At 46.5% G+C, this 23958-nt stretch overlaps 1 protein-coding gene across 3 annotated transcripts in view; it reads left to right on the top strand.

The window, feature by feature from the left end:
• Positions 1-23958, top strand: part of LOC119395643 (probable ATP-dependent RNA helicase DDX20) — a 219111-nt gene that overhangs the window by 69401 nt on the left and 125752 nt on the right. The window contains exon 5 of one of the 3 annotated variants that reach the window (XM_049416716.1): positions 1956-2101. The exons of the other annotated variants lie outside the window; for them this stretch is intronic. Within the exon in view, the coding sequence (XP_049272673.1) occupies positions 1956-2101 (146 nt within the window). The remainder of the gene's footprint in view (positions 1-1955; positions 2102-23958) is intronic. 3 annotated transcript variants of the gene reach the window in all.

The following is a 23958-nucleotide window of genomic DNA, read 5'->3' as shown; positions in this document are numbered from 1 at the left end:
TAATAATTTGCAATGAGGCCTTGTAATTAAAACACTGGCAAGGCAATGCGCCCCAAAGGAATACGACGACAGAAATAAAACCATTTGTTGAGGTATGACTTGCGCCATTCGTCCTCGCTCTCAGTGGAGAACATGGTTTTCGGCAACCCGTGCATAGTGCCTAGTCGGTTGTAGGTGTGGTCTCTTTGTGGTCGCTAGAACAGCTCAAAGATCTCCACCGATAAAGCGGCATCAGGGCATGTGTCCACAACCAGGGTTCGTAGCGGTCCCTGAAACCCTTGAAAACCCTGGAATTTTCAAACAGCATTATCGAGGCCTTGAAAACCCTTAAATTTTTGTAGGTCCTTAAATGCCCTTGAATTTTGTCAATACACTTTTGTTGAGCCAAGTTTTAGCAGTAGCTTTTTGGATAATCCTGTGCGAATAATTGAGCAAATATTACAGTTGTCGAATTCGCTATGGCATTAATTTAAAATTTGAATATATGTTTTATTTAAAAAGAACGAACAGACATATTCTACCACATGTAACCTTCCGAAAGATGCACTGCACCATGGGACTGCTGTGCCGTGAAACCACCTTGTCAGGGGAAATCCGCACCAGCATGAAGTCTCACTTCTGCACTTCAGCCACTTTTTTTATGAGCATCTTATATTGCCTGAGTATGAGAAATTTTAAAAATTAAAGTATTTTTACACATATATTCAAATCCTGCTACTAGTATTCGAATTCACTTCAGAATTATTCAGCACTAATTGCCATGCACTTTGAGCCTATAGCCGGGTACAACTTTAGAAGATAGGAGAGGCCCCGCCCAGATGACTGAGGCGCAGCAGACGATTGCCTCTGTGACTAAAGATATAGTTCTCCGTCGGTGGGGTCACTGGCCATCCGGCTCACGACGTCACCTGAAGTGCGCGCCCATTGGTGGAGGCTTTTGTGTGCCTTTGAGGGAAAATGCCGCTGCCTTCTAAAGTTGTACCCGACTATAGAAAGTTATATTTACATGAGCCTACTTTTAATCAGTGGGTTAACGAGGAGTTTATTTTGTGGCAATGGGGAGAGAAGGGTGTCCGACCCCTTTGTAAATGTGCGAGTGTGCGTGCATATATGCTCATCCGGTGAACGTGTTCATGGCCTAGTTGGTACTTGCGGTGTGACATAATTGCCCTTGATGACAGTGATTCGACAGAAGTGAGTGACGAAGACGACGACGGCGGCGGTGGAAACCTGCAGTAATAACCCTGGCCTGCACACAGGGGAATGCTTTGAGCGGTATCATACGTTGCCCAAATATCACTAAAAGAGTTGCCTGCAGAATGCAGGAGCAAAAATAAATATCCTGTGCGTTTCTCTTCCACAGCTTGTGTTTTTATTCGCGGCGCCAGAAACTGGCGAAATAGTTTCGGACCGCTAGAGCCGGAAAGTGGGTAAAGGTTTTGGACCGCAAAGGGTTAAAATGACACAAAGTGAGTTGGAAGTGCTGCCTGTGTTGTTATATTTGTGTTTCTTTCCTGCATTTTTCTCTTATATTAGTGGCAATTATGTCATCTATATATTCATATAAGTTGAAAAAATTCTAAGGCTGGCGATGCACATTTTGTGTGTGTGTGTGCGTGTGTGCAAGCTCACGCAATGCATCCGTATTGTGAGGTGAATCAGTTTAAGCAAACGGGCAGAAGAATACTGAAACCTGCATTGAACAAAATATGAGTGAAGAAAGTAACTGTCAAAACCCTCTTAGTTCGCTATTAATTGTGAAAAAGTACCTGCTTTGGCTTGTGTGCAATGAAAGATGTGCTTCATGCTGTAAAAGCTGGTGTTCCCTTTTTCTACAATCTCAGCAATTGTTGTTTCAGGTCCTTGAAAATTCTTCGTTAGGTGCTTGAAAGTCCTTAAATACCCTTGAATTTTTTTCTTCAACGTTGCTATGAACCCTGACAACATTCTTGCAGGAAGCTCTGGGCATTACTACCGAAGAGGCGGCAAGTGGTGGCAACCAGTGCCACCTACTCCCCAGAAGTGGCACGCATCTTGGAAGAGGAGCTGCTTCGCAACCCCATGGTCGTTCGTCTAGGAGCTGACACACCTGCCCTGCTAGGTGAGCATAATAGACTGTTTTGTGTTGTGGTGACCAGTATGGCCATCGGCGAAAGCCATGAGAGGAGAGAGTTGTTGACACTCTGCTTGGCTGCTGACCTGGCTGTTTCTGAGGCACCATTCTCTGCTCAGGCTAAACATGTTAACAAGACAAAGTGGAACCTCAATTATATATGTCCCCCTGTCTTGCGACGATCCACATTTTACTACTAATCGGTTCGGTCACAGCAAAACCCCAATACAAATAATGTATTAAAAACCCCAATTATATGATGCAATTTTATGCCGACCCCGCATCGTACGACGACTCTGCGATACAGTCTGATAAAGAAATCAGCTTTTTATTCGGATGTAATGCCTACCAAATGTTCACAGGTGCAAAAGAAAAGCTTACGGGGCCCTAGGTTAATACAGTGAAAGCTCATTCATTCAAATTTCACGGGACCGGAAAAAATGTCGGAATTAGCCGAATGCCAAGTTATCGAAAGGTATCAGGAAAACGACAAACAAGTGTCAAGTAAATCCATACATTTTCATTTTCTTGATGAATATGTAAATCCAGTACTTACTTTGCATAAGAGCAGTGTAAAAGCGCAATTTTCGTTAATCCCGACTTCATTCATAATGTGACCATGGTTCAAGACCCCCGTGTATTGAGTCGAAACACGCTCTGCTGAACTGATCTTTTATTACGTACCGCCACCACCTACACCACAAGGTGCACATGACGGTAATTGTTTCTCCGGAAAAATGGCCGGCTAATAATTGTTCATCCATCACAATGTTGCGAGTTGTTTACCAGCATGAAGACTGCGGCTGAAGCTCCAAAGGTCTTCATGTTCAGCAGCATCCACCATGTTTGAATTTTGTGACATTCCACGTGCATTGCCCTAAGCCAAAACGTAGCTGCTGAGTGCCGCATCCACTGTGGACGTAACCGTGGTCGCTGCAAAGACACTGTCATAGTGTCTGCAGTTCCGAAGGCACGCACAGGGCCTACGGCCAGAGTCGAAATGAAACTGCTGAGCCCCGCATCTGCTACTGAATAAACCTGACTTGCTTATTCACAACCTTGGATGGCGACTATGCAGTTTTGAAGGCATGCGGCGAGAACGAAACAACTGCTTGTCGCAATTTTGACCCCAGTCGCTGTCACTGCGATCATATAGATAGTGCCCCCGCACTTCGCATGTGCCGAGTATAAATGAAAAAAGAAACAAGTTTGCCGCAGCCGCTAAAACCTTGGTTGCCAACAACGACATTGTGGTAATATTGTGGATGGCAACCACGCCTTCCTGAAGGACTGCAGCTGTTTCAGTTGTTCGCGAAGACCGTTTTTGTTCCTTTGCGTCCCACTTAGTGCCGCTTTGTGCTTGGCGCACTCCAAGGATCGTCCAAATTAACCGGGTTGCAGCCAAATATGACCGAATTAACGAGAGTTTGATGCCATTAAACAATACATACGCTTGCCGGGACCTAAGAACCATCCGGGACCTAAAGACTGTCCGAATTATCCGATTTTCCGAATTAACAGGGGTCGAATAGACAAGCTTTTACTGTAATTTTAAAGAAAGACAGAGTGAGACAGGTAAAGTATGCCTTTTTAGAATGGAAAATTTATTCTCCTGGCAGTTTATTTTCTTCGATGATCCAGTTTTCCTGGCCATAAGATCATTTCTCAATACGCCTCGATCACGAGTGTATTCCAGGGCCGTTACCTAGTGTCACGGATTCGGGTGGTTGCGAACAATGTATTCAGACCAGACTCTGTTAATTTTATTTAAAAAATACTGCAGGCCATGTGGCCCATGCAACATGGGCCACATGGCACAACACATTTATTAAACACACGCACGGCACTCTAGAATATAAAAATGTGTGAAACAAAATAAGCCGCCACATCCCACGCATTGTGGGAATCGATGTAATGCGAAGCAGCCAGCAAAGAGCTGCATACATCGTCTTGTCTGTCATTGAGGAAAATGCGTGCCACTCATGTTATTTATGTTCATTACACAGTAACGTCGCGCAATACCAATTTCAGGGTAGGCCAAGCTAGCGAAACGGCCGCCAGCGCACCATGAGCGTCGCACGTAAGTCGTGCTGTACATGACATGCGTGTCATGATTTTCATGTTAACTCGTGCTATTTATGTTCCTCACACAGTCACTTCGCGCAATACCAATTTCGGGATAGATCAAGCTAGCGAAACGGCCACCAGCACACCATAAGCGTGGCACGTAAGCCATGCTACACATGACATGCTTTTTTATGATTTTCATGTTAAGTCGTGTTATTTATGTTCGTCACACAGTCACATCGTGCAATACCGATTTCGGGGTAGATCAAGCTAGCGAAACGGCCGCCAGCGCACCATGAGCGCGCACGTAAGTCATGCTGTACATGATATGCTTGTCATGATTTTCATGTTAACTCGTGTTATTTATGTTCATCACACAGTCACGTCGCACAATACCAATTCCGGGGTAGATCAAGCTAGCGAAATGGCTGCCAGCGCAACATGAGCGTGGCACGTAAGTCATGTTGTACATGACATGCGTGTCATGATTTACACGTTAGGACCTGTCAGTTATGTTCGTCATACACTCTTGTCACGCTGTATCAATTTTGTTATATGTCAAGTTAACGAAACGGCCGTAAGAGCACCAAGACTGTGGCATGTATATCATGTCGTTCATGACATGCATGTCATGATTTTCATGTTATGACTCGTCATTCATGTTCGTCATGCAGTCATGTTATGCCATAGCAATTTTGGTGTACATTCGATTAACGAAACAAGCAGGAGAGCACAAAGTCGTAGGCGGCTAGATAGATAGATAGATACGCTCAAAGTCGCAGAAGTTTGCTAAGAAATGCTTCGCATTTAATACCAGTAACTGCTAATGCCAATCAAACCTACGCACAAACCACACTACAAACTAAACCGTCCTAAATAAAGTCAGGTAGCTCTAGAGCGCTCTAGCCTTAGTGCTGCTCATGTCTCGGGTTGACCTGCATGATGAAAAGGGCTTACCTGATGCGCTTCTCGTCAATGTCCGGTATTGGTCGAGTTGTGTCCCAGTCGTTGATCTCGACGATCTTGACAACCGTGGCCGTCCTTGCCGCTGTCAAATCGTCGTCATCACAAGACGTCGTCGCTGACGTGGCGGAGGCCTCCGAGATTAGGCCTAGCTGCGGTCGCTGATGCCAGGTGCTAAGAGCCGACCTGGCCCATTGGGGACTGTCTTCGGCGGCTTGCTTCAAAGGGGGCTTGCGCCAGGAACGTTGGTGATGGCTGCGCGCGGTTGCTGCCTCCCGAGCAGCCTCACTTGAACTGGGTTGAGGTCTCCGGCCACCTCTTGGGACGCCCGTGTCACAGGCTGCTGAGTCCAACTCCTGCCGCTCCTGTCGCCAGAGCGCTTGCTGGCGTGACAACCTTCTCCTGCCAAGCCCATGTAGACAATGGCAGCGTGTCGCTGTTTGCGTCCCGACAATCACAGCTCGGGTCACGCGCCTTAGGCTTCGCCACGTTATGATGCGCGCGCTTGCACCGTTTCGAACGTTCCGTCGCCGTCTTTCTTCTTGTGAAGGGCTCTTACTCATGACACCTAGACAAGCTCGATCTACACAGAGTAACTTCAGCTAGTCGGCAAGCTGAGTGCTCAAAAAGGATGCGATGCAGCTATTTTCAGCGTGCAAAATAACTTCCTTGACGTGAGCATTCCTGACAACAGTGGCACATCACCAATTGCACTTCACAAGGGAACAAATACGATGTGCACAGCTCAATCGCACACGAAACCATCCTCCACGAACTCGCAACAAATTGTGCTCCGTCACCATTCTATGATGGCAATGACACTGTATATGACTCTGCTGATGGGAGGCTTTTGTGAATGCGGTTTCGTTTTTATGCGCAGGCAATTTTCGGACTCGTTTTATTGGAAAAAGATGTATGGTAGATTCAGTTTTTTTTTTTAAGTTGAGGATAAAGATTCCCTCGCACGTCTTCCTGCTTAGCTGTCCTCTTTAAAAGTACAATAGACTCGCAGTAGACGGAAATGGAACTGCTTCTTAAGGGCCAGTAAAGAACCCCGAGGTCCAAAAATTGTAATGAAGAGAAGTATGCGCACTTTTGCTATGTGAACATGCTGCCGCAAGAATTTTGCAAATACGTGCTATAATAAGGAAGTTACAAAGGCTAGAACATCCGTTTCAGCTGGTTTCAAATTTTCGCGCGGCCTCGCCACCCTTATCCGCCAAAGGGAGGGGAAGGCATAGCCCGTCGTCGTGACTCCGCCCACTTCGGCTACGTGATGCGACGTCAGCAATTGGTGTCATCGGCGAGCTCGATCATTCGCAATGCATTTCTGCTTGCTGCGGCTCCTGGTTGTTCATTGTTTACATTGTAGCACGTGCTCCTCGATTTGCAGCCGAACAACTGAACAACAATCCCAGCGCATACCTGCCAACTGTCCCGAATTGTCCGGGAGACTCCCGAATTTGGACCTAATCTCCCGATTTCGCGAATGTCATCTCGAATCTCCCGAAAAGTGGCCACCACAGCAGAGGCGGGTTCTTTTTCTCTCTTTTTTTTAAAATCATGCGCGTACGTCAGCCTTTCCTGCTGTGGCGGTGCTGCAGAAGAGCACTTGCCACAACACTTCTATTTGATTGTAACCATATTGCAGAGTACCACTGAGTACATTCTAGGCACTGCGCATCTGGGCGAAGGCTGGCCGCGCAAAGCGCTCGCCACCGTACCGAAAGAAGGCGAGGGAAAAGGTACAGTCCCAATGGAAAAAGATTGCCAAATGTGAATGGCGGCCGGAGCCGCGGCGCTGCACGAGCGCTCTGATAACGAGACGGCGAGAATGTCGAGCACCTTCCATTTTCCAAAGGAGGGGTGCCTGGCAGACCGGCGGTAAGTAAGTGGCCCCCATTGTGTTTTGCACTCACGATATTGGCGTGCTTGGGAGAAACAGCGCCGCATGTTGCAATCTTGCCGCTCTGGCCACCGTTCAGTTCATTTGCGGCAATCGTTTCCGTTGAGCCTAGCCAGAACTTTTGCGTCTCCTTCTTGGCCCCCGCATTTTGTACGCTACGCCATCTGCTGTGGGGGTTGCGTGTTTTCAGAGTTCAGTTAGAAGGTCGATGACGGCGTCAAAATCAAAGATGTGCTTGCAAGTGTTTCTGGACTCATACACAGCTGAGTTTCCATGCTTTGTGACTTCGCGGAAAGGTGACAAGTACGGATTCTGTACCACGTGCGCCTGTGAACTGCCAGATGCCTTCACAAGTAAAGAAGTTTGGTTCAAGCTGCTCAAAACAAACATCCTTACCCTTTTCTGATGCCAATCTCCAATGCAAAAAGAAAAAAAAACCACTCCCCCCCCTCCCCCCCCCCCTCCTCCCGCTGCGGTCTCCCGAATTTTTATGTTGTGAGGTTAGCAGGTATACCAGCGGAGATAGGGGAAATCTCCGGTAACTCGGACAGGTTGCGCTTGCTTAGTTTTCTCATTGCGCGTGTGCAGAACGCGCTCCCCTGGGCTTTTATCTCGCATTTTTCACGCTATGGGTGCTGTTCCTTCGTCGTACTGGAAAGCAGGCATGCAGCCCTGCTGCATTGTGAACTGTAACAAAAGTTTAAAAATGACGAAGAGCCGAAAACTGCCTGTCAAGTTCTACCGTTTTCAATGCAAGCAGTGTGAGGAGCAGAGGCAGAGTGGAATGCAGAGTGGATTATGGCAGTTCGCCACACTTAGCGATGCTTTCGCGGTCTTGTCACCTTGAAGCAATTTTTGTCGTACACGGTATTACGAACTGCTAATGGGGAGAAATGCATTGGCCGTGCTCATTTGAAAGCGAAGTGCGTTTGTGAACCAAAACTACAACAAATAGACAGCCACTGTACTTTTCGAGATTGTGCGCTGGCTTTCCGAGTCGACCATTTGTAATGTGACAGCAGCGGAGCATGTTGGCTTAATACGCCACAGTTTAAATACCATACCCTGAGTACTACAAGTGTTTTATTCAGCCGATGGTAGTACATTTCCCGTCACGGCTCAATGTAAACAGAAATAAAGGGACACAAAAGGCAAATATTAAGTCGACGTTGATTGTTGAAATAGCAGTCCAGAAACCTCATAGTGCTACTTTTGTGCCAAGAAAGTGCTTATTTTGAAATAAAATCACGTTTTAGTGGTCCACGTTGTTGTGTAGGGCAGGAGCGCGGCGTAACCCGCGGCGGGCCGACGGAGAGGCCGAACGACGGGAGGGCGCGCGGAGTGACGACGCAGAGACCAAGCTTCGGCGAGACTGACGGGAGACTGCTCTCCTGCGTTTATTGCAGGCGGTTTTAAGGAGGGAGAAGAAAGGCTATTGGTCAGCGAGGCACGGGTCACATGACCGGCATGACCACGCCGGATTGGTGGTAGCAAAGAGGCATGGCAGAGACCCAGCTCCCCCCAGTAGCATGAATAGAGAGCACAACAGCGTTGGTGTCTTAGCATGTCACCAGGGGTCGCACGACACATCGTCCCACCCTGGGAAGAATTGCATCCTTATACAATTCTAACTGTGGTACATCAGGAAACACTAAAAAATTCACATTCAAGTTCCAATCGAGATGGCACCTGCAATACGCAGAAGTTCAGTCCTAGATGCACATATTACAACCTATGTTACACAAAAAAAAAAGTCACTTCACCACACCAACACAAGTGCCAGCTTGCACTATTCACGAAAAGTTCACACAAACACACTAGACCTCTGCGGCTATACTGCGGGCCTCTAATACCTCGGTCACACTGGCAAATTTAGTGTCATTTTGAGCGAGTGCACTTACGCTCACAGAGTGTCACTTTGGCGGCGCGCTGCTACACGAGAAAGAGAAGTGTGCTTTGGAAATGATGGCAGTGGCAATTGGTGGTTCAGTAGCGCAACATATATTTGTTATTTTTGGCAATGCTCGCAGTTTAGTTGCTTATTATAGGCATGAACATAAATTACAATGAACTTTGCGAGTAAAAGAAGTAAATATTGCAACCGCATAACGTCATTGGTCATCGCGAGCCGAGACAAGGTAGTATCATATCCAAGACGAATCGAAAACAAAAATGGCGGACTCTGGTGCAGAAAGGACGCGTAGTGATGACGGGCGTTTGGAGCGTGTTTTGGCAGCAATCATTTGCTCTTCCCAAAGGCGTAGAAGCGCCCGCGTCTCTGCGTCGGACCACGTTGTCTTCGCGGAAGTGGCACCCGTGGCACACGCCATCGCAAATGATTAAAGAATGACTGACCTGCACATCTGCAAGAAAGTAAACAACGTGACGGACGCGGCCATTGCACGGCATGTGCTCCCGCATACCCCTAGCGGACGTGACCGCAAACTGCTCGAGGGCGAGAGTAGCGAGGTTTTTTGTTGTAGTATCATTTGTTTGAATACATGGCTGTATTCCTAATAACGAGAACGATGGTTTAAAAGTACCATGATCGTCGCGTTTTGCATTAGCGTATTTATTTGCAAGCCACTGCTGCCGAGGATAGACACTCCGTCGCAGCGAAGTGAGTTTGGCGAACGCACTTGCCGGCAAGTGTACTTTGCGGCGAGTGTCCCTAAGCGTTCCTGTGTGACAGCGTGTAAATGACACTACCGGCGAAGTGCACTCGCTCAAAGTGCACTTAAGTTGCCCTGTGTGACAGGGGTATAAGGCAGTATAGCCCCAGAAGACGCGGACTACTTTAGTCTGTGATGTAGTCCTTCAAGTGGGCTGGGGGCTTGCGCGTCCGCTGTGGGCGACGTGACCCAGGCCCTTCAGGAAGACTTTGTGAGTTGCGGCTGTCGGGAGCCTACTTTGAAGACCCGTCCCCATCTCTCCCAGAAGAACTTGGCGGATTGCGGCTGCCATGAGCCGACTCTGAAGACCCATTCCCATCACTCCCAGGCAAAAATCTTTGTGGGCTGCGACTGTCTTGAGCCGACTTTGAAGACCCATTTCCATCTCTTCCCTCCCCCGTGTTGGAATTTGGTGCATTTACTGTAGGTGAGGAGGAACACCCAGGACTTTCCTCCTGAAGTCCCGACGCCATGTGTTGTGTAGGGCAGGAGCGCGGCGTAACCCGCGGCGGGCCGACGGAGAGGCTGAACGACGGGAGGGCGCGCGGAGTGACGACGCAGAGACCAAGCTTCGGCGAGACTGACGGGAGACTGCTCTCCCGCGTTTATTGCAGGCGGTTTTAAGGAGGGAGAAGAAAGGCTATTGGTCAGCGAGGCACGGGTCACATGACCGGCATGACCACGCCGGATTGGTGGTAGCAAAGAGGCATGGCAGAGACCCAGCTCCCCCCAGTAGCATGAATAGAGAGCACAACAGCACTGGTGTCTTAGCATGTCACCAGGGGTCGCACGACACAACACGCATCACGTTAGCGCACTTCAAATCACCCGCCTGTAATCAGTCTTTCACACGTCACTGCTGCCGTGCCCAACGTTGCCCACCTTTACTGCGCGGCGGCGTGTAGTGGCGGCGTGCACCATTCGGGCATCCGGCAACATCACATGCATGCGGCATTTTGTCGAACTTTCTGTCAGAGCGACTTTCACGAGCGCGCAAAACACACGCGGCAGTACGTGATACCGAAACTACCACTGAGACGCGACCGCATGAGCGAAGCAGGGCGCCAGGCGAAGCGCAGTTCGGTGAAAATGGAACCTTTGAACCACGCGGGCTTTTCCCCATGGCAATGCAAAGAGGTTCTTTTTTCCATGAATCAAACAGAAACGAACAAACAGCATTTTATTACATCTCTTGATGCACCGAAGGTTCTTTTTTCATTGCTGCTAGTTTGATTACTGGTGATTAATTGTAGGCAGACTCTTACACGTCATCGGGATCATTTTGAAAATGTGCCGCTCGTGGCGCTCATCGTGTGATACATTTAGCTTTATTTCTCGGTAAGTAGGGCACTGCTGTTGATAATATTGCCATTTTAGACGTCATACATTCAGCTCTCACTATGACATAAATTGTTATTTGCCTTTGTGTCCCTTTAAGCTGCATGTTTACACTGAGCGTTTATATTGGCCTTGCATGCAACATGCCCTGATTGCTTAGCAGGATGAGGTGTTGCGCTGCTAAGATTGAGGTTGTGGGTTCGATTCCCGCATACGGCAGCTGCATTTCGATGGGAGCGAAATGCAGTAACACCGGCATACTTACATTTAGGTGCACGTTGAAGAATCCCAGGTGGCCGAAATTAATCCGAAGTCGCCCACCACGGCGTGCCTCATAGTAATATCGTGGTTTTGGCTAGTAAAATATTATAGCCTTGCATGCGTGTGAGCCGCGGGCGATATACAGCTGCCGCTTTGGAAACGAGCTGAAAAAAGAACCAAGGAGGCAATAAAATTTTCGATGGCTTCACGAAATCAGACGCGGTTATCATCGGGGACAAATCTCGGTGTAATCATAAACATGCGCTATCCCAGTAGGTATTGCATAGTATGATGCCGACCAAGCGAGCCGTCGAAGCAACCAAAGCGACAACGCGAGTCAGCGAACACAGTTCGTGATCAGGTGTTGATATTATCTGAAATGAAACACGCCGCTGTAGGAAACATGCATAGTCGATGTGGGCATGAAAATTTTTTTTTTGCACTGCATCATTATGCTGTCAATGGGAGCTGTAATAAAATTCAAGGTGGCATTAAACTTACGATCCGACGTTATCATCTAATGCAAACCTTGGCAAAAGTGAAACTCCCACGAAACTGAATACTGCGCATTGCAATGCTGCCAGTGACTCAACAGGGCAGATGTAAATTTATGCGCTTCACACTGAGCTCATAATATGTTTAAAGCCGCACGACAAACTTGGCATCCAAGCAATCGAAAGTCATCCATCGAAAATGTACTCGAAAGCGTGGTGGTTGTTTACTGACAGCTCTGAGCAGACACGACTGCTGCAATGAAGGTGCATTTTGCCGGCAACATAATTGCAGAACTCGCACAGTCACCTCCCTATTCATGTCATAGAAATGTGGCCGTTCACCATCGGCACGCACGTACGCTCACACAAACAGCATCTTCCTTGACGACCTGCTCGGTCCCACAAAAGTGGTCGATCAACTGCTCTCTTCTGGTAAGATTCACACTGGTGAGATTCACACAGCGAGCAGACGACAACGTGTGCAGGGTGCGCGAACGTGCTGAGAGAGTGCAGTCAAAAGGCAGGTACGGGGAGAGCAGCGACTGGTTTTTGCAAAAAAAGGCGGTGAAACGCGCGACGCAGCGCCCCCTGGCCAAGCTTGGGAGGCGACAACCTGACAACTGCGTGGCCAAAACCGCATCACCGCAGGGCCAAGAAACAAGGTGCAGTTTCGTAGTGGTGGGAACAGGAACTGACATTAACCCTGCTTGTTGAGACCAGGTTTAGACCAATCGATGAGCTCAGTGGTACATCATGTTACCCATGGGCAAGCTTGCGTCACTGCGCGTAGTAGGGGGATTGATCAGGTGAAGGAAAGAGGCGCGGGAATTGTTTTTCGAAATGGAAGGTCTGCGCAGCGTGCAGTGCTGTAATATTCGGAAAATGTGATTGCCACGGTCTACTGTACGATCTGCCGAGCTTGTTTGGGGGGTGTAAAAAAAATGTCAGAGACTGTTTACTGGCCCTTTAACACTTTTTTGACCGCACCTATTCCATCAGTAGTATGTTAACGATGACTTCAATTTCCAATTTTGGCCCTCTCGGAGCGCTTCTGGACAGCTGATGCCATTTATAGGGTAAAAGAGGCAATATTTTATCAGTCTCGCTTTTGAGTTTCTTTTTTTCCACCGTGGGGGAATCTTAAAGGAGCACTGACATCAAATTTACGCATGTCAAGATTTTTGCATCCACGAGTAGTTATCGACCCCCTAGTAGCGATTCGTGACCCAAAATGCCACTGAGGGACAAATAACTATCTGTTTATTGATTAGATCACCGGTATCTAGCACGATTCAAAACGGCCGGCAAGCCCGCGATTTTTTAGCACCGGCATCGCCACCTCCAGACTTCGTCCCAGCTGACCACTTGTCTACAAAAAGGGGTGACGTGAGGTTCAGCTGCTCAGCTAACATTTCATCTGCTAGGCGCACACGTTCAGCCATGCCTTGTCACCAGCATCACCGTCAAAAGTGTCGACTAGTGTTGAAGACGACATTCTGGAACTTGGAATCGCTGCGATTCGTGATGTCGCGAATCATTTTTGCTTCGACGCCTTGCAAAACAGCGATTAAAAATGAACGCCGTTCCAAGCAGCAACAAGGAAGTACCCGGGGACGCACGCTTGGGCCGTGCTCGCTGGTGTGTCTCAATTAGCTATATTAGAGAATTTTAGCGTGCACGGCATATTCTGGTATGCGCAAAGGGGTCTATGGAGTATCGGTATAACGAATGCGTACCAACGGAGAAATAGAATACGTTAGGTTTTTGCAATAACAATTCTGTGCTTGCAAAGTTCTTTGTGCCGCCAGATGGCCCACCTATCCGGCCTCCCACGGTTACGGCTGCAGTTTATTTATTTATTTATTTATTTAAAAGTACCTTACAGGCCCCTGAAGGCATTGCGTAAGGGGGGGGGGTAATGCAAAAAAAAATGTTACGTTTGAACAGTGTACAAAATGAACGCGTATGAATACTTAAAAAAAAGAAATACATAAGAACAGAAAAAAAATATTACAGAAACATATGCGGGAACGTAGTGAGAATTGCATTATACAATAAAGAGAGACAGGGAAAAAATACACTTTCAATCACGACAGCGCATATACACAACAAAATGTGGCACATTAAAATACGAGCAATAAATTAAAGAACGAACGCAACATAACTCTGCTGCTACAAAAAAACATTTAATGTAAAATTGCTCACAAATAACAATAAGGCTATGAAAAGGACAATGTATTACGCTAGCGCAACGTAGTCTACGGACGAACTAAAATTCACTATTAATGCTACCTGTGTGTTACTTGTTAGCGATGATATTTACGTATACGCTACTTCACCTTTATAGCTTGTCGGCGTCTACCTCACGTGTAGTGCAACGACACACTCATTCCACTTTTTCCATGCTTCCAACAACACAATTCCCCGACATGCTGACTGACGAACACACGCTGAATCATGCTCTTTCCTTTCGCCTGTCTTTTCTTGGTGCTTTGCGTCTTGTAATTTCATGAAATCATTCAAAGCGTGGCAACAAAGATCAGGCATGAAGAGTGAGAGCGTTTCCAGGTGTCGACGCCACGATAAAAACTCTAGAACCATTGACGTCATCGCTACTAGTGCATCGTCACTGGGGATGGTATGCGCCACACCGAACACGTCGCATTAGTGTCGATGTCGCAGGATGATGAAAGCCCCTTTGAGCTTTCGTACGCTCTTTGCCCTCAAAATAAAATAACTTCCAGGTGACGGACGCCATTCAAACTTGGTCAAAAATACTTACGCATACCGAACAATGGACACATCTCGAGCTTGAAATTTTATGTCAGTGCCCCTTTAAAGGTCCTTTGCAGTTGGAGAGGTGAGCGCTCGTGGTATGGGTATGGCATTGATGTCACTTGCGGGTGCTCCACAAAAAACGAATTTCGACGCATTCCAATGAATCTCAGCGTCAAACTCTGGATGATGGTAGCAACATAGACACGGAAGACGACTTCGATTCGTCAGGCTTCAGTATGAATGGCGATAGAGCATCAAACCGCCCTGGAACATCAGCAGGTATCCGTCAGTAAGTTTCGCTCTCTCGTCAGGCTGTCTTTTCGCTGCGTCGCGTTGATGTAAACTTATCCAGTGCGTACTAAAGGTCACAGTTCTTATCTGCAAGTTATCTACTTCATTCAAGCAGGAGTATTTGGCACTGGCTGCAGAAAGAGCAGAGTTCTCTCGGCGAAGACGGCGCGGAGTGGACCTTGGCCTAGCGCCCCAGAGTGCCGCGCGGCGGCTTCTTCGTGTTGTTTTTCACCGCAGAAGTCGTCAGAGAGATATGCAACCACACAAATAAGTATGCGTGGATGCATATTTTCGAAAAGCCAATGCACGTGTGCCTTTGTTCACCACCATCCTTTGTTTCACCACGTCAAGAAACTGCTTCGCGCGGTGGCATGATAGGTGCTAGTGCTTATATTTTTGTATGTTTGTAAATTACCTTTCTACTTACAGAGCTTATAGTATTTGCAGTATTATTCTATAAGGACTTTATGTTGAAATAGTATATTTCGATTTTTTTTGTGTGTTTACCCTGTGCAGAGTAGCATTGATATTTTTATGACTTTGTGTTCTTTTTGTTGCGTTTTTTGGATAATGTCTTGATAATATTAGAAATAAATCTTCTGTTTGCAAATAATACTTAATAGTATACGTTGTTGGGCTAGTTGGTTCATAATCTTCAAAATTGGCTAGCGCGAAAATGGACAAGGACTGAGAAGGAACACTGATGTACAGGACAGGCGCTACTCGCAACTAAGCTTTATTCAGAAACGTCTTCCTACATATATACACAGCCGAGTGGCGCGGGCAGGCGCAGTGCACATGACAGTCGACAATGCTAATCAGGATCGGGATACCAAAACATATTCGCATCATAACCAAGTATCTAAGAACAGTCTTTCCTTACTGCGCAGAACAACAGAAGTGTCACTGATACATTCACGGTCTTTCTTTTTAATGTGATAAGCCTCCATTAGTTCTCTCGCCAGAGCATTCCCACTTCTGCCCAGAATTCGAATGCTAGACAGCACTGGCTCACAGGCACAGGTCCTACAATGCGTAGGCAGATGAAAAGTCAAATTATTCTTAACAGATCGCTCGTGTTCTTGGGCTCGATCGTTGACGCAACGACCAGTTTGTCCGATATAAACCTTGCCACAAGTGAGTGGGATTTCGTACACGACGCCTACGGCTTTTTTCCGCACGTGCTTTTTTTCCGCACGTCGGTTTTTTAAGTGGTCCCGAAATGCGAGGGCATAGCCCAGTGAGTTTATGCGGCGCTGAAAAAACTATAGGTACATTGTACCTATTTGCCACATTTTTTAAATTGTGTGCCACTTTGTGCACATACGGCACCATTTCCGGCCTTTTTTCTGCACGAGCAGAGCCAGGCCTCTTCTTCCCCTTCAGTTTCTGAAGGAGGGTTTCGGACACAGCAGTCAAGTTCGAGCAGGGGAACCCAGCCGCCTGTAGGCGCTCAATCTGGCTATTAAAACTATCCTGAGCCAAGTGAACGCAGGACTTTGCCAGCACCGATTCAAGGCATTGTGAGGCAATAGCTCGTTTTACAACCTTACTATGAGCAGAATCAAAGGGTAAAAGCTCTTTTTGGGCTCGCGGAGAGTACTTCCAGCAAATATGCTGCCCCCTTAAAAGCATATTAAGATCTAAAAATTGCAAGGTGTCATTGTTAGGAAGTTCATGGGTGAAGGTTAAACCCTTTCCATGTCGTCTAAACAGGTTTAAAATATCATCAGCAGCACTAGTATTCGTCTGGAAGGGATTAGTGCTTAAAATCACGAGAAAGTCGTCTACATATCTAAAAATTCGTAGAACTTTCTCGCTGTCCAATAGGTTATTCAAGACGCGGTCCTTGTCCAGTCCTTGTCCATTTTTGCGCTAGCCAATTTTGAAGATTATGAACCAACTAGCCCAACAACGTATACTCTCAAGCTATATTTCTTCTGCAGTGGGCCCTTCTATTTGTGTCTTACCTACTTCTGTGCAGCCTTTCGCCATCGTCAATCACATTGTGCAGTCAACATGTCGGGCAAGGTTTTTGGCGTTTTGCCTTCGCAAGAAAGTTTTTCCAATGGAAGTACTCGCTCTTTTTGGTTGCATTCAACCATCGTTTGGACATGCCAAACGAATTTGCCGCATTCTGAAATCTGAGTTATGGAGACAAGTGCGGTTATTGTACGACTGGCTACGAGCGGTTTGCTGCAAGCCAAACGCCGGCGGTGTTTGTGACATGACCTTCAAGAGATTCGAGAAGTTAGCGGCTCAAACTACGGAGTTCCAGTGGCAGTCTCTCGTTCTCCGTTTACCGAAAGGACCTGGGCGCGTGCCACCAAAACCTGGTAACCTCACTGTTCTCGGGGATGTTCAGCTACCACAAGGCGTCTCCACGACCCTCAAAAAAGGTCCCAAGTTTAGCCTTCAGCCAAGTTTGCGTGCGCACGAACTTCTTGCGCTCAACAGGCGTGTGGCTGACAAGCTAAGGAATGACGACAAGGAGAGGTGCCTTTTGGACGGCGTGGACAGCCTATTGAAGACTGTGAAGCGCTCCCACCTGAAATCCAATGGAAAAATGAGTCATGTGGTGAAATTCTGCAAGGACAATGAACTTCGTCTTCTACAAGCAGATAAGGACAGTGGTTTTGTGGTATTGCCTTCAACGACGTTTCGTCAAAAAGCCACTGAAGCTTTGACCAAGAACTTCGCTCCTGCAAAAGTAAACCTGAGCAAGGTAAAAACAAAAGCCGTTTCTTTGTGTAAAGAGGTGCAACTTTCAGGGTTGTGTAAGGCTATTATGGACAGTAAGCTTTTGTCATTGTCCGTATTCTTCAGTGTTAAAACCCATAAGGTGGACATGCCTTTTAGAAGTATAGTTACTGAGCAGAATACTTGGCAGCAGCAGCTAAGTCAGTTTTTGTTAAAAAACTTAAACACTCTAGTTATTCATGATCCATTTATTGTTAAGAATTCTAAAGAAGTGACAACGTTTCTGGCATCTCTTGATTCCTCCAAGTCTGCCTTTTCGATAGATGTAGAGGACTTGTTCTACACCGTTTCCCACGATGCCCTGTTACCTGCCGTACGCTGTTGTATAGAAAAGAACGGAGATGTCGCTTTCCAGAATTCTACCGGTATCTCGGTCATAGTATAGAAAAGAACGGAGATGTCGCTTTCCAGAATTCTACCGGTATCTCGGTCGATAATTTTATGACCTTACTAGAGTACTACCTATCCTCAACTTTGTTGCTTCTGACAGCGAGACGTTCATCCAGCGAAAGGGAATTTGTATTGGTTCATGTGTTGCCCCAGTGCTCTGCAATATTTTTTTAGCTGCTATTGACCGCGTCTTGAATAACCTATTGGACAGCGAGAAAGTTTACGAATTTTTAGATATGTAGACGACTTTCTCGTGATTTTAAGCACTAATCCCTTCCAGACGAATACTAGTGCTGCTGATGATATTTTAAACCTGTTTAGACGACATGGAAAGGGTTTAACCTTCACCCATGAACTTCCTAACAATGACACCTTGCAATTTTTAGATCTTAATATGCTTTTAAGGGGGCAGCATATTTGCTGGAAGTACTCTCCGCGAGCCCAAAAAGAGCTTTTACCCTTTGATTCTGCTCATAGTAAGGTTGTAAAACGAGCTATTGCCTCACAATGCCTTGAATCGGTGCTGGCAAAGTCCTGCGTTCACTTGGCTCAGGATAGTTTTAATAGCCAGATTGAGCGCCTACAGGCGGCTGGGTTCCCCTGCTCGAACTTGACTGCTGTGTCCGAAACCCTCCTTCAGAAACTGAAGGGGAAGAAGAGGCCTGGCTCTGCTCGTGCAGAAAAAAGGCCGGAAATGGTGCCGTATGTGCACAAAGTGGCACACAATTTAAAAAATGTGGCAAATAGGTACAATGTACCTATAGTTTTTTCAGCGCCGCATAAACTCACTGGGCTATGCCCTCGCATTTCGGGACCACTTAAAAAACCGACGTGCGGAAAAAAGCACGTGCGGAAAAAAAGCCGTAGGCGTCGTGTACGAAATCCCACTCACTTGTGGCAAGGTTTATATCGGACAAACTGGTCGTTGCGTCAACGATCGAGCCCAAGAACACGAGCGATCTGTTAAGAATAATTTGACTTTTCATCTGCCTACGCATTGTAGGACCTGTGCCTGTGAGCCAGTGCTGTCTAGCATTCGAATTCTGGGCAGAAGTGGGAATGCTCTGGCGAGAGAACTAATGGAGGCTTATCACATTAAAAAGAAAGACCGTGAATGTATCAGTGACACTTCTGTTGTTCTGCGCAGTAAGGAAAGACTGTTCTTAGATACTTGGTTATGATGCGAATATGTTTTGGTATCCCGATCCTGATTAGCATTGTCGACTGTCATGTGCATTGCGCCTGCGCGCGCCACTCGGCTGTGTATATATGTAGGAAGACGTTTCTGAATAAAGCTTAGTTGTGAGTAGCGCCTGTCCTGTACATCAGTGTTCCTTCTCAGTCCTTGTCCATTTTCGCACTAGCCAATTTTGAAGCAAATAATACTGTTGGAAAGACCAATTCTTTCTCTATCATTTGATACCCTACACTTCAACATCAATCAATTTCTGTGGCAAGAAAAAAATATTTCCAGGACTACCCAAAACAACTGATTTTTCTGCGGTCACGCAAGCGTTAAATGGAACTGCCTCTAGTTGCCATCCATCCATCCATCAACTGCCATCCGTCCGTACGCCCGTCTGTCCAGCCGGCCTGCCGCCTACGTCTGGGTGCTCTCATGATTGCCTCCTCAACTTGGGTGTAGACCAGAATTGGCATGGGAGGGCAAGAGGATTTGACGAATATGACTGTCGGCAGTAGGGTACGGATTTGGGCTGGTTGGTGCATGACTTCAAGTAGAAAACAGCGCTACGAGACGGGACAAAGAAAGGGCACAAACACAGCGCCGTGTTTGTGACCTTTCTTTGTCCTGTCTCGTAGCGCTGTTTTCTACTTGATGACTGTCGGGTCATGACATCAGTGACGTGAAAATCCTGTCGCGTACGTCATCAAACCCTTTCCTCCAGACACGTGTGGCACATACCTGTTTACCACGGGCCGCGGTGTACGGGTATGCGCCACAGGTGATTGACAGTTTATATCTACGCAGGAACGGTGAGAACAGACATTGGTAACTTAAATGCGAGGGCGTTAAGAAAAATCGACATCAGCGGCGTTGACCCGATGAATGGAAAGAATGAAAATTAGGATCCCAGCAGGTATCGAACTCAAGCATTCTGCGTGGCAATCAGGTATTCTACCACAGAGCCACGCCAGGTCTATAAACTGATTTGGAAAAACAGGCGATGCAGGCGTAATGTCGGTGCAAAGTCAGTTGTGGTTATGGTGCTGGCTATCTAATTTTGCAAGAAAGCAATAAACACTACATGATACTCTTACGATATGTACTCCTACGATACAGGCGTCATATCAGATTAACGTCTGTGGTTTGAGTGTTGGCTCCGCTTTTATAGCAGTCTAATAAACATTATATTCCTATTCGTATGATTCAGCAAGCTATATTGAAGCATTGCTCGACCCCCGGAGGAATACATTAACGAAAGTTACATATGATATTCAGATCATCACAGCATAAAGTGCACTTAGTCCGCCAGAACAACGCAGTATCTTCTTCATTTCTTAAGAGGCTGGGTGATGGCCTCATGATGACCGAGGATGATGCCAGATTGATTGACAGCCGCTTTGTAGACTAGGCTACGTAGGCCACATACGCCCAGGTAGTCTACGAATACGACAAGCGCCATCCACTGATGTTGATCAACGTAGCACTATCTAGGCCTACCAGCCTCGACGGCCTATACCTCACCAACGCGAAGGGTGACTTCAGGTTCGAACATGTCGCCGGCTCTATTGACATACAATTTGTCAACGAAATGACAGGGGAATCCACGAATTCAAACAGCTGTACTATACCTCATACTTCACTACACATGGACCCCTCGTCACCGCGATCACGGCCGGATCCAGTAACAAGGCATGACCAGCTGCTGGTGCTCACTGACCAGGGTGATGCTGACCTCGTTCAAGAACTGTCAAGAACCTCTTCCACACATGCACATGGGTTCGTGAAACGTGCGTGCGTTCTCCGTCATTAGGGGCAAGTATAAGCACTACATATCGGCTTACTGCTTCGGGTATTGGTAATAACCACGTTGCCGTTGGCACCGTTACCCAACTGTAAACAAATGGTTATATAACACATATGCGGCTCTTCAACATATATGTGTGCGTATGAAATTTATACAGATCTTTAGTGTCATTTTGCAACGTATCGCTCAGTCAAAAGAATTACGCCACAGTCACCTTCCAGTCGCATGCTTCGCATAACGTCAATTCCCACTGTACATGGAATCTGTCGAATTTCTTGGGCACGTGAGCGCCTTTAGGAACAGAGCTTCAGTGCAAATGAAGACAGACCACGAAGACAAGAAAGACAAGGACTGGCGCTTACTAACAACTGCTTTATTCTTCTCACAGCATCGCATATAAATGCCACAACCACAATCATTGCATACGCACGCGTAGCTTCGTATTGCATACGTAACAACATAGATATTTAAACAAGATACGCCACACCCACAACCTTTGCATGCGCACGCGTAGCGTCGTGTTGCAACAGCCATTTGAACTTCATGAAAGGGTGGAAAACCAGGTACGAAAAAAACTCGCTATAATTCCACCCTTTCACGCATTCTTCCAACACTTGCTTTTTTGCGTTTTGCAATCATCATGCTTTTATTTTAGGACAGTATCTTATAGCAGCTTTATATTTTTCACTCCTTAGCGTGTAGGTAAAATTGAGTAAATAGTAGCGTTTTCGGGAATTCTTTTTACAAAAGACAATTATACATCAAATGGATAAATTATTTTTTGTAGAACTCTCTATAAAAACGTACTGTCTCCTGAAATTTTTTTTTTGGCTGTGTGGGGTGTATAGGCTCTAAAATAAAATCCTGAACTTGGCACGAACGCTACCTTGGCCTATGGTGAGATGTCTGTAGCACCCTAAAATTGTCCAAGAAAAAAACGAGCAGAAAGGCGTATATGATTGAGAATTATAACAACTTTGTCGACAGAAAGTTTAATCAAAGTAGATTTTGCTTTAATTGAGGAAAAAATTTTTGAAATATAGTTCCGCCATTGCATTATTTTGCTATAGGGGAAACACAAACCAACTGAATTTGCTGCATAAAAAGAAGAGGCAGTGTATTTGTAGCACATGGTTTCCAGTTCCTTTTTTTTAATACTTTATTTTGTATACAGTGAAACCTTGCTGATACGAATCTCGCTGGATCAGTAAAAATATTCGTATCATCCGAAGTTCGTATGAACAGAAAATATGGAAAATTAGTATGCGACAAAGGAAAGCTGGCGTATATTTTCATGTATTGTTTCTCAGGGATGCAGCAACGTCATGAACAGTTCTGAATGACTGCCAGTAATGTTTTTAGATGTCAACGATCATACTTGTACTCGTAAATATGTGATGCGTGCGTGCGTGTGTAAATAATTAAGCAGGTGTTCTGGGACCCGTGACAGCTAGTAGCCCCTTTCAAATCTTAGTACGCTTCTTTCGCATGCATCAGAGTGCTGCGTCGAAAATGACTTATGGAGCGCTTTGCAAACGATTGAACGCCAGAAAAATTTTGTAGTGCTGTCCTTTGTTGTTATTACTTTCTTATCGTGGCGGTGTTTTGAATGTTTTTCGGGAGATTTACAGCTGTGCCCGCACAATCAGGAGGTTTGCTCAAAATTTGGGAATCTCCTGTGGAAATCGAAGAGTTGGCAGATGTGCGTGACCCCGACAGTCGTGCATGTTGATATTTCTAGGGCTAGCTTCTTTGCGAAGACATGGCTTGCATCTACTTGGCAGGCACGTGTAAACAAAGTACAATGACGCTGCCTCGAGCACAGCAGCACACGTAGACGCGTTAAAGAGAGAGAGAGCGTGCTACGTTAGCATCATCTGTAATCTGAACGCGAAGGTACATGAAGGCGCATTGAGGCCTCCAAGATTCGCACGCAGTTTCGGATGTCTCGGAGGTTACGATGCGCCACTGATGGCCTGTTTTGACAAATTCATGCGCGGTCATGCGCGGCGCGCATGATTGCCTTGTCTTCTGCGACAGCACGGGCAGCACCTGTTCATACCTGCGTGGTAGCGCATGTTCGTATCAAACATCACTGGGTGAAAATTGGTTCGTAACAACCGTACTCCATTCCATTACAGGCTAATGGGCCTTGGCCGGGACCACAGAAAAATTCGTTTCACCCCGAAATTTGTACTAGCCGTGATCGTATCACCGAGGTTCTACTGTACTACATATCAAGGTGACAATAAATCGAGGCAAAAGTATAACAATGCCATTAACGTATATGCCACAATTCCTCTTCTTCTTGGATATGCGCTGTTTTTAAAAAATAACGACGAAGAAGATGTAGAGACAGAGGTGGACAGGACAAAGTGCAACTTTCAACTGTTTTATTTCGTGCGTTGTTCACATGTACAGTCGAACCCGGGTATATCGAACTCGCCAAAAAACGTTTATTAGTTCGATATATGGCATAATTCGATATAGGCCCGCTATAGGATTTTGGCACAAAGGCACATAACAATAAGAAAAGTACTTTATTAATATGGTGGCTTACTTGGGTGCCCTACTTTGGAACAAAATAGTCCTGGATTTTCTTCTGTGTCAACGACTTCGCTGCCTGCGACAGCACGCACGCCTCCACGTTGTCCAACGAGTCGGAGCACCTGAGGCCGCAACCTTCCACATTCACGCAATAGCGCCGGACCAGCGCAAGTGCACTAATCACTTCGGAGGATGTAGACAATGGGCCATCGTCAATTTCCTTATTGCTGTCGCTTTGGCTCATGGTCGGCACGACGTCTGCAACGTAGTCCTCATCTTGTAGCTCACCCATGATGGCAACATCATCGTCCGCACTGACGAACTCGTCGAATGTCGATCCGTCGATAGCTCCCGGGAACTCTGCCAGCTCGCTCCAAACTTCGGCGGA

The sequence above is a fragment of the Rhipicephalus sanguineus genome, chromosome 6 (genome assembly GCF_013339695.2).
Source record: "Rhipicephalus sanguineus isolate Rsan-2018 chromosome 6, BIME_Rsan_1.4, whole genome shotgun sequence".
NCBI classification, from domain to species: domain Eukaryota; kingdom Metazoa; phylum Arthropoda; class Arachnida; order Ixodida; family Ixodidae; genus Rhipicephalus; species Rhipicephalus sanguineus.
This window is presented reverse-complemented; position numbering and strand designations above follow the sequence as displayed.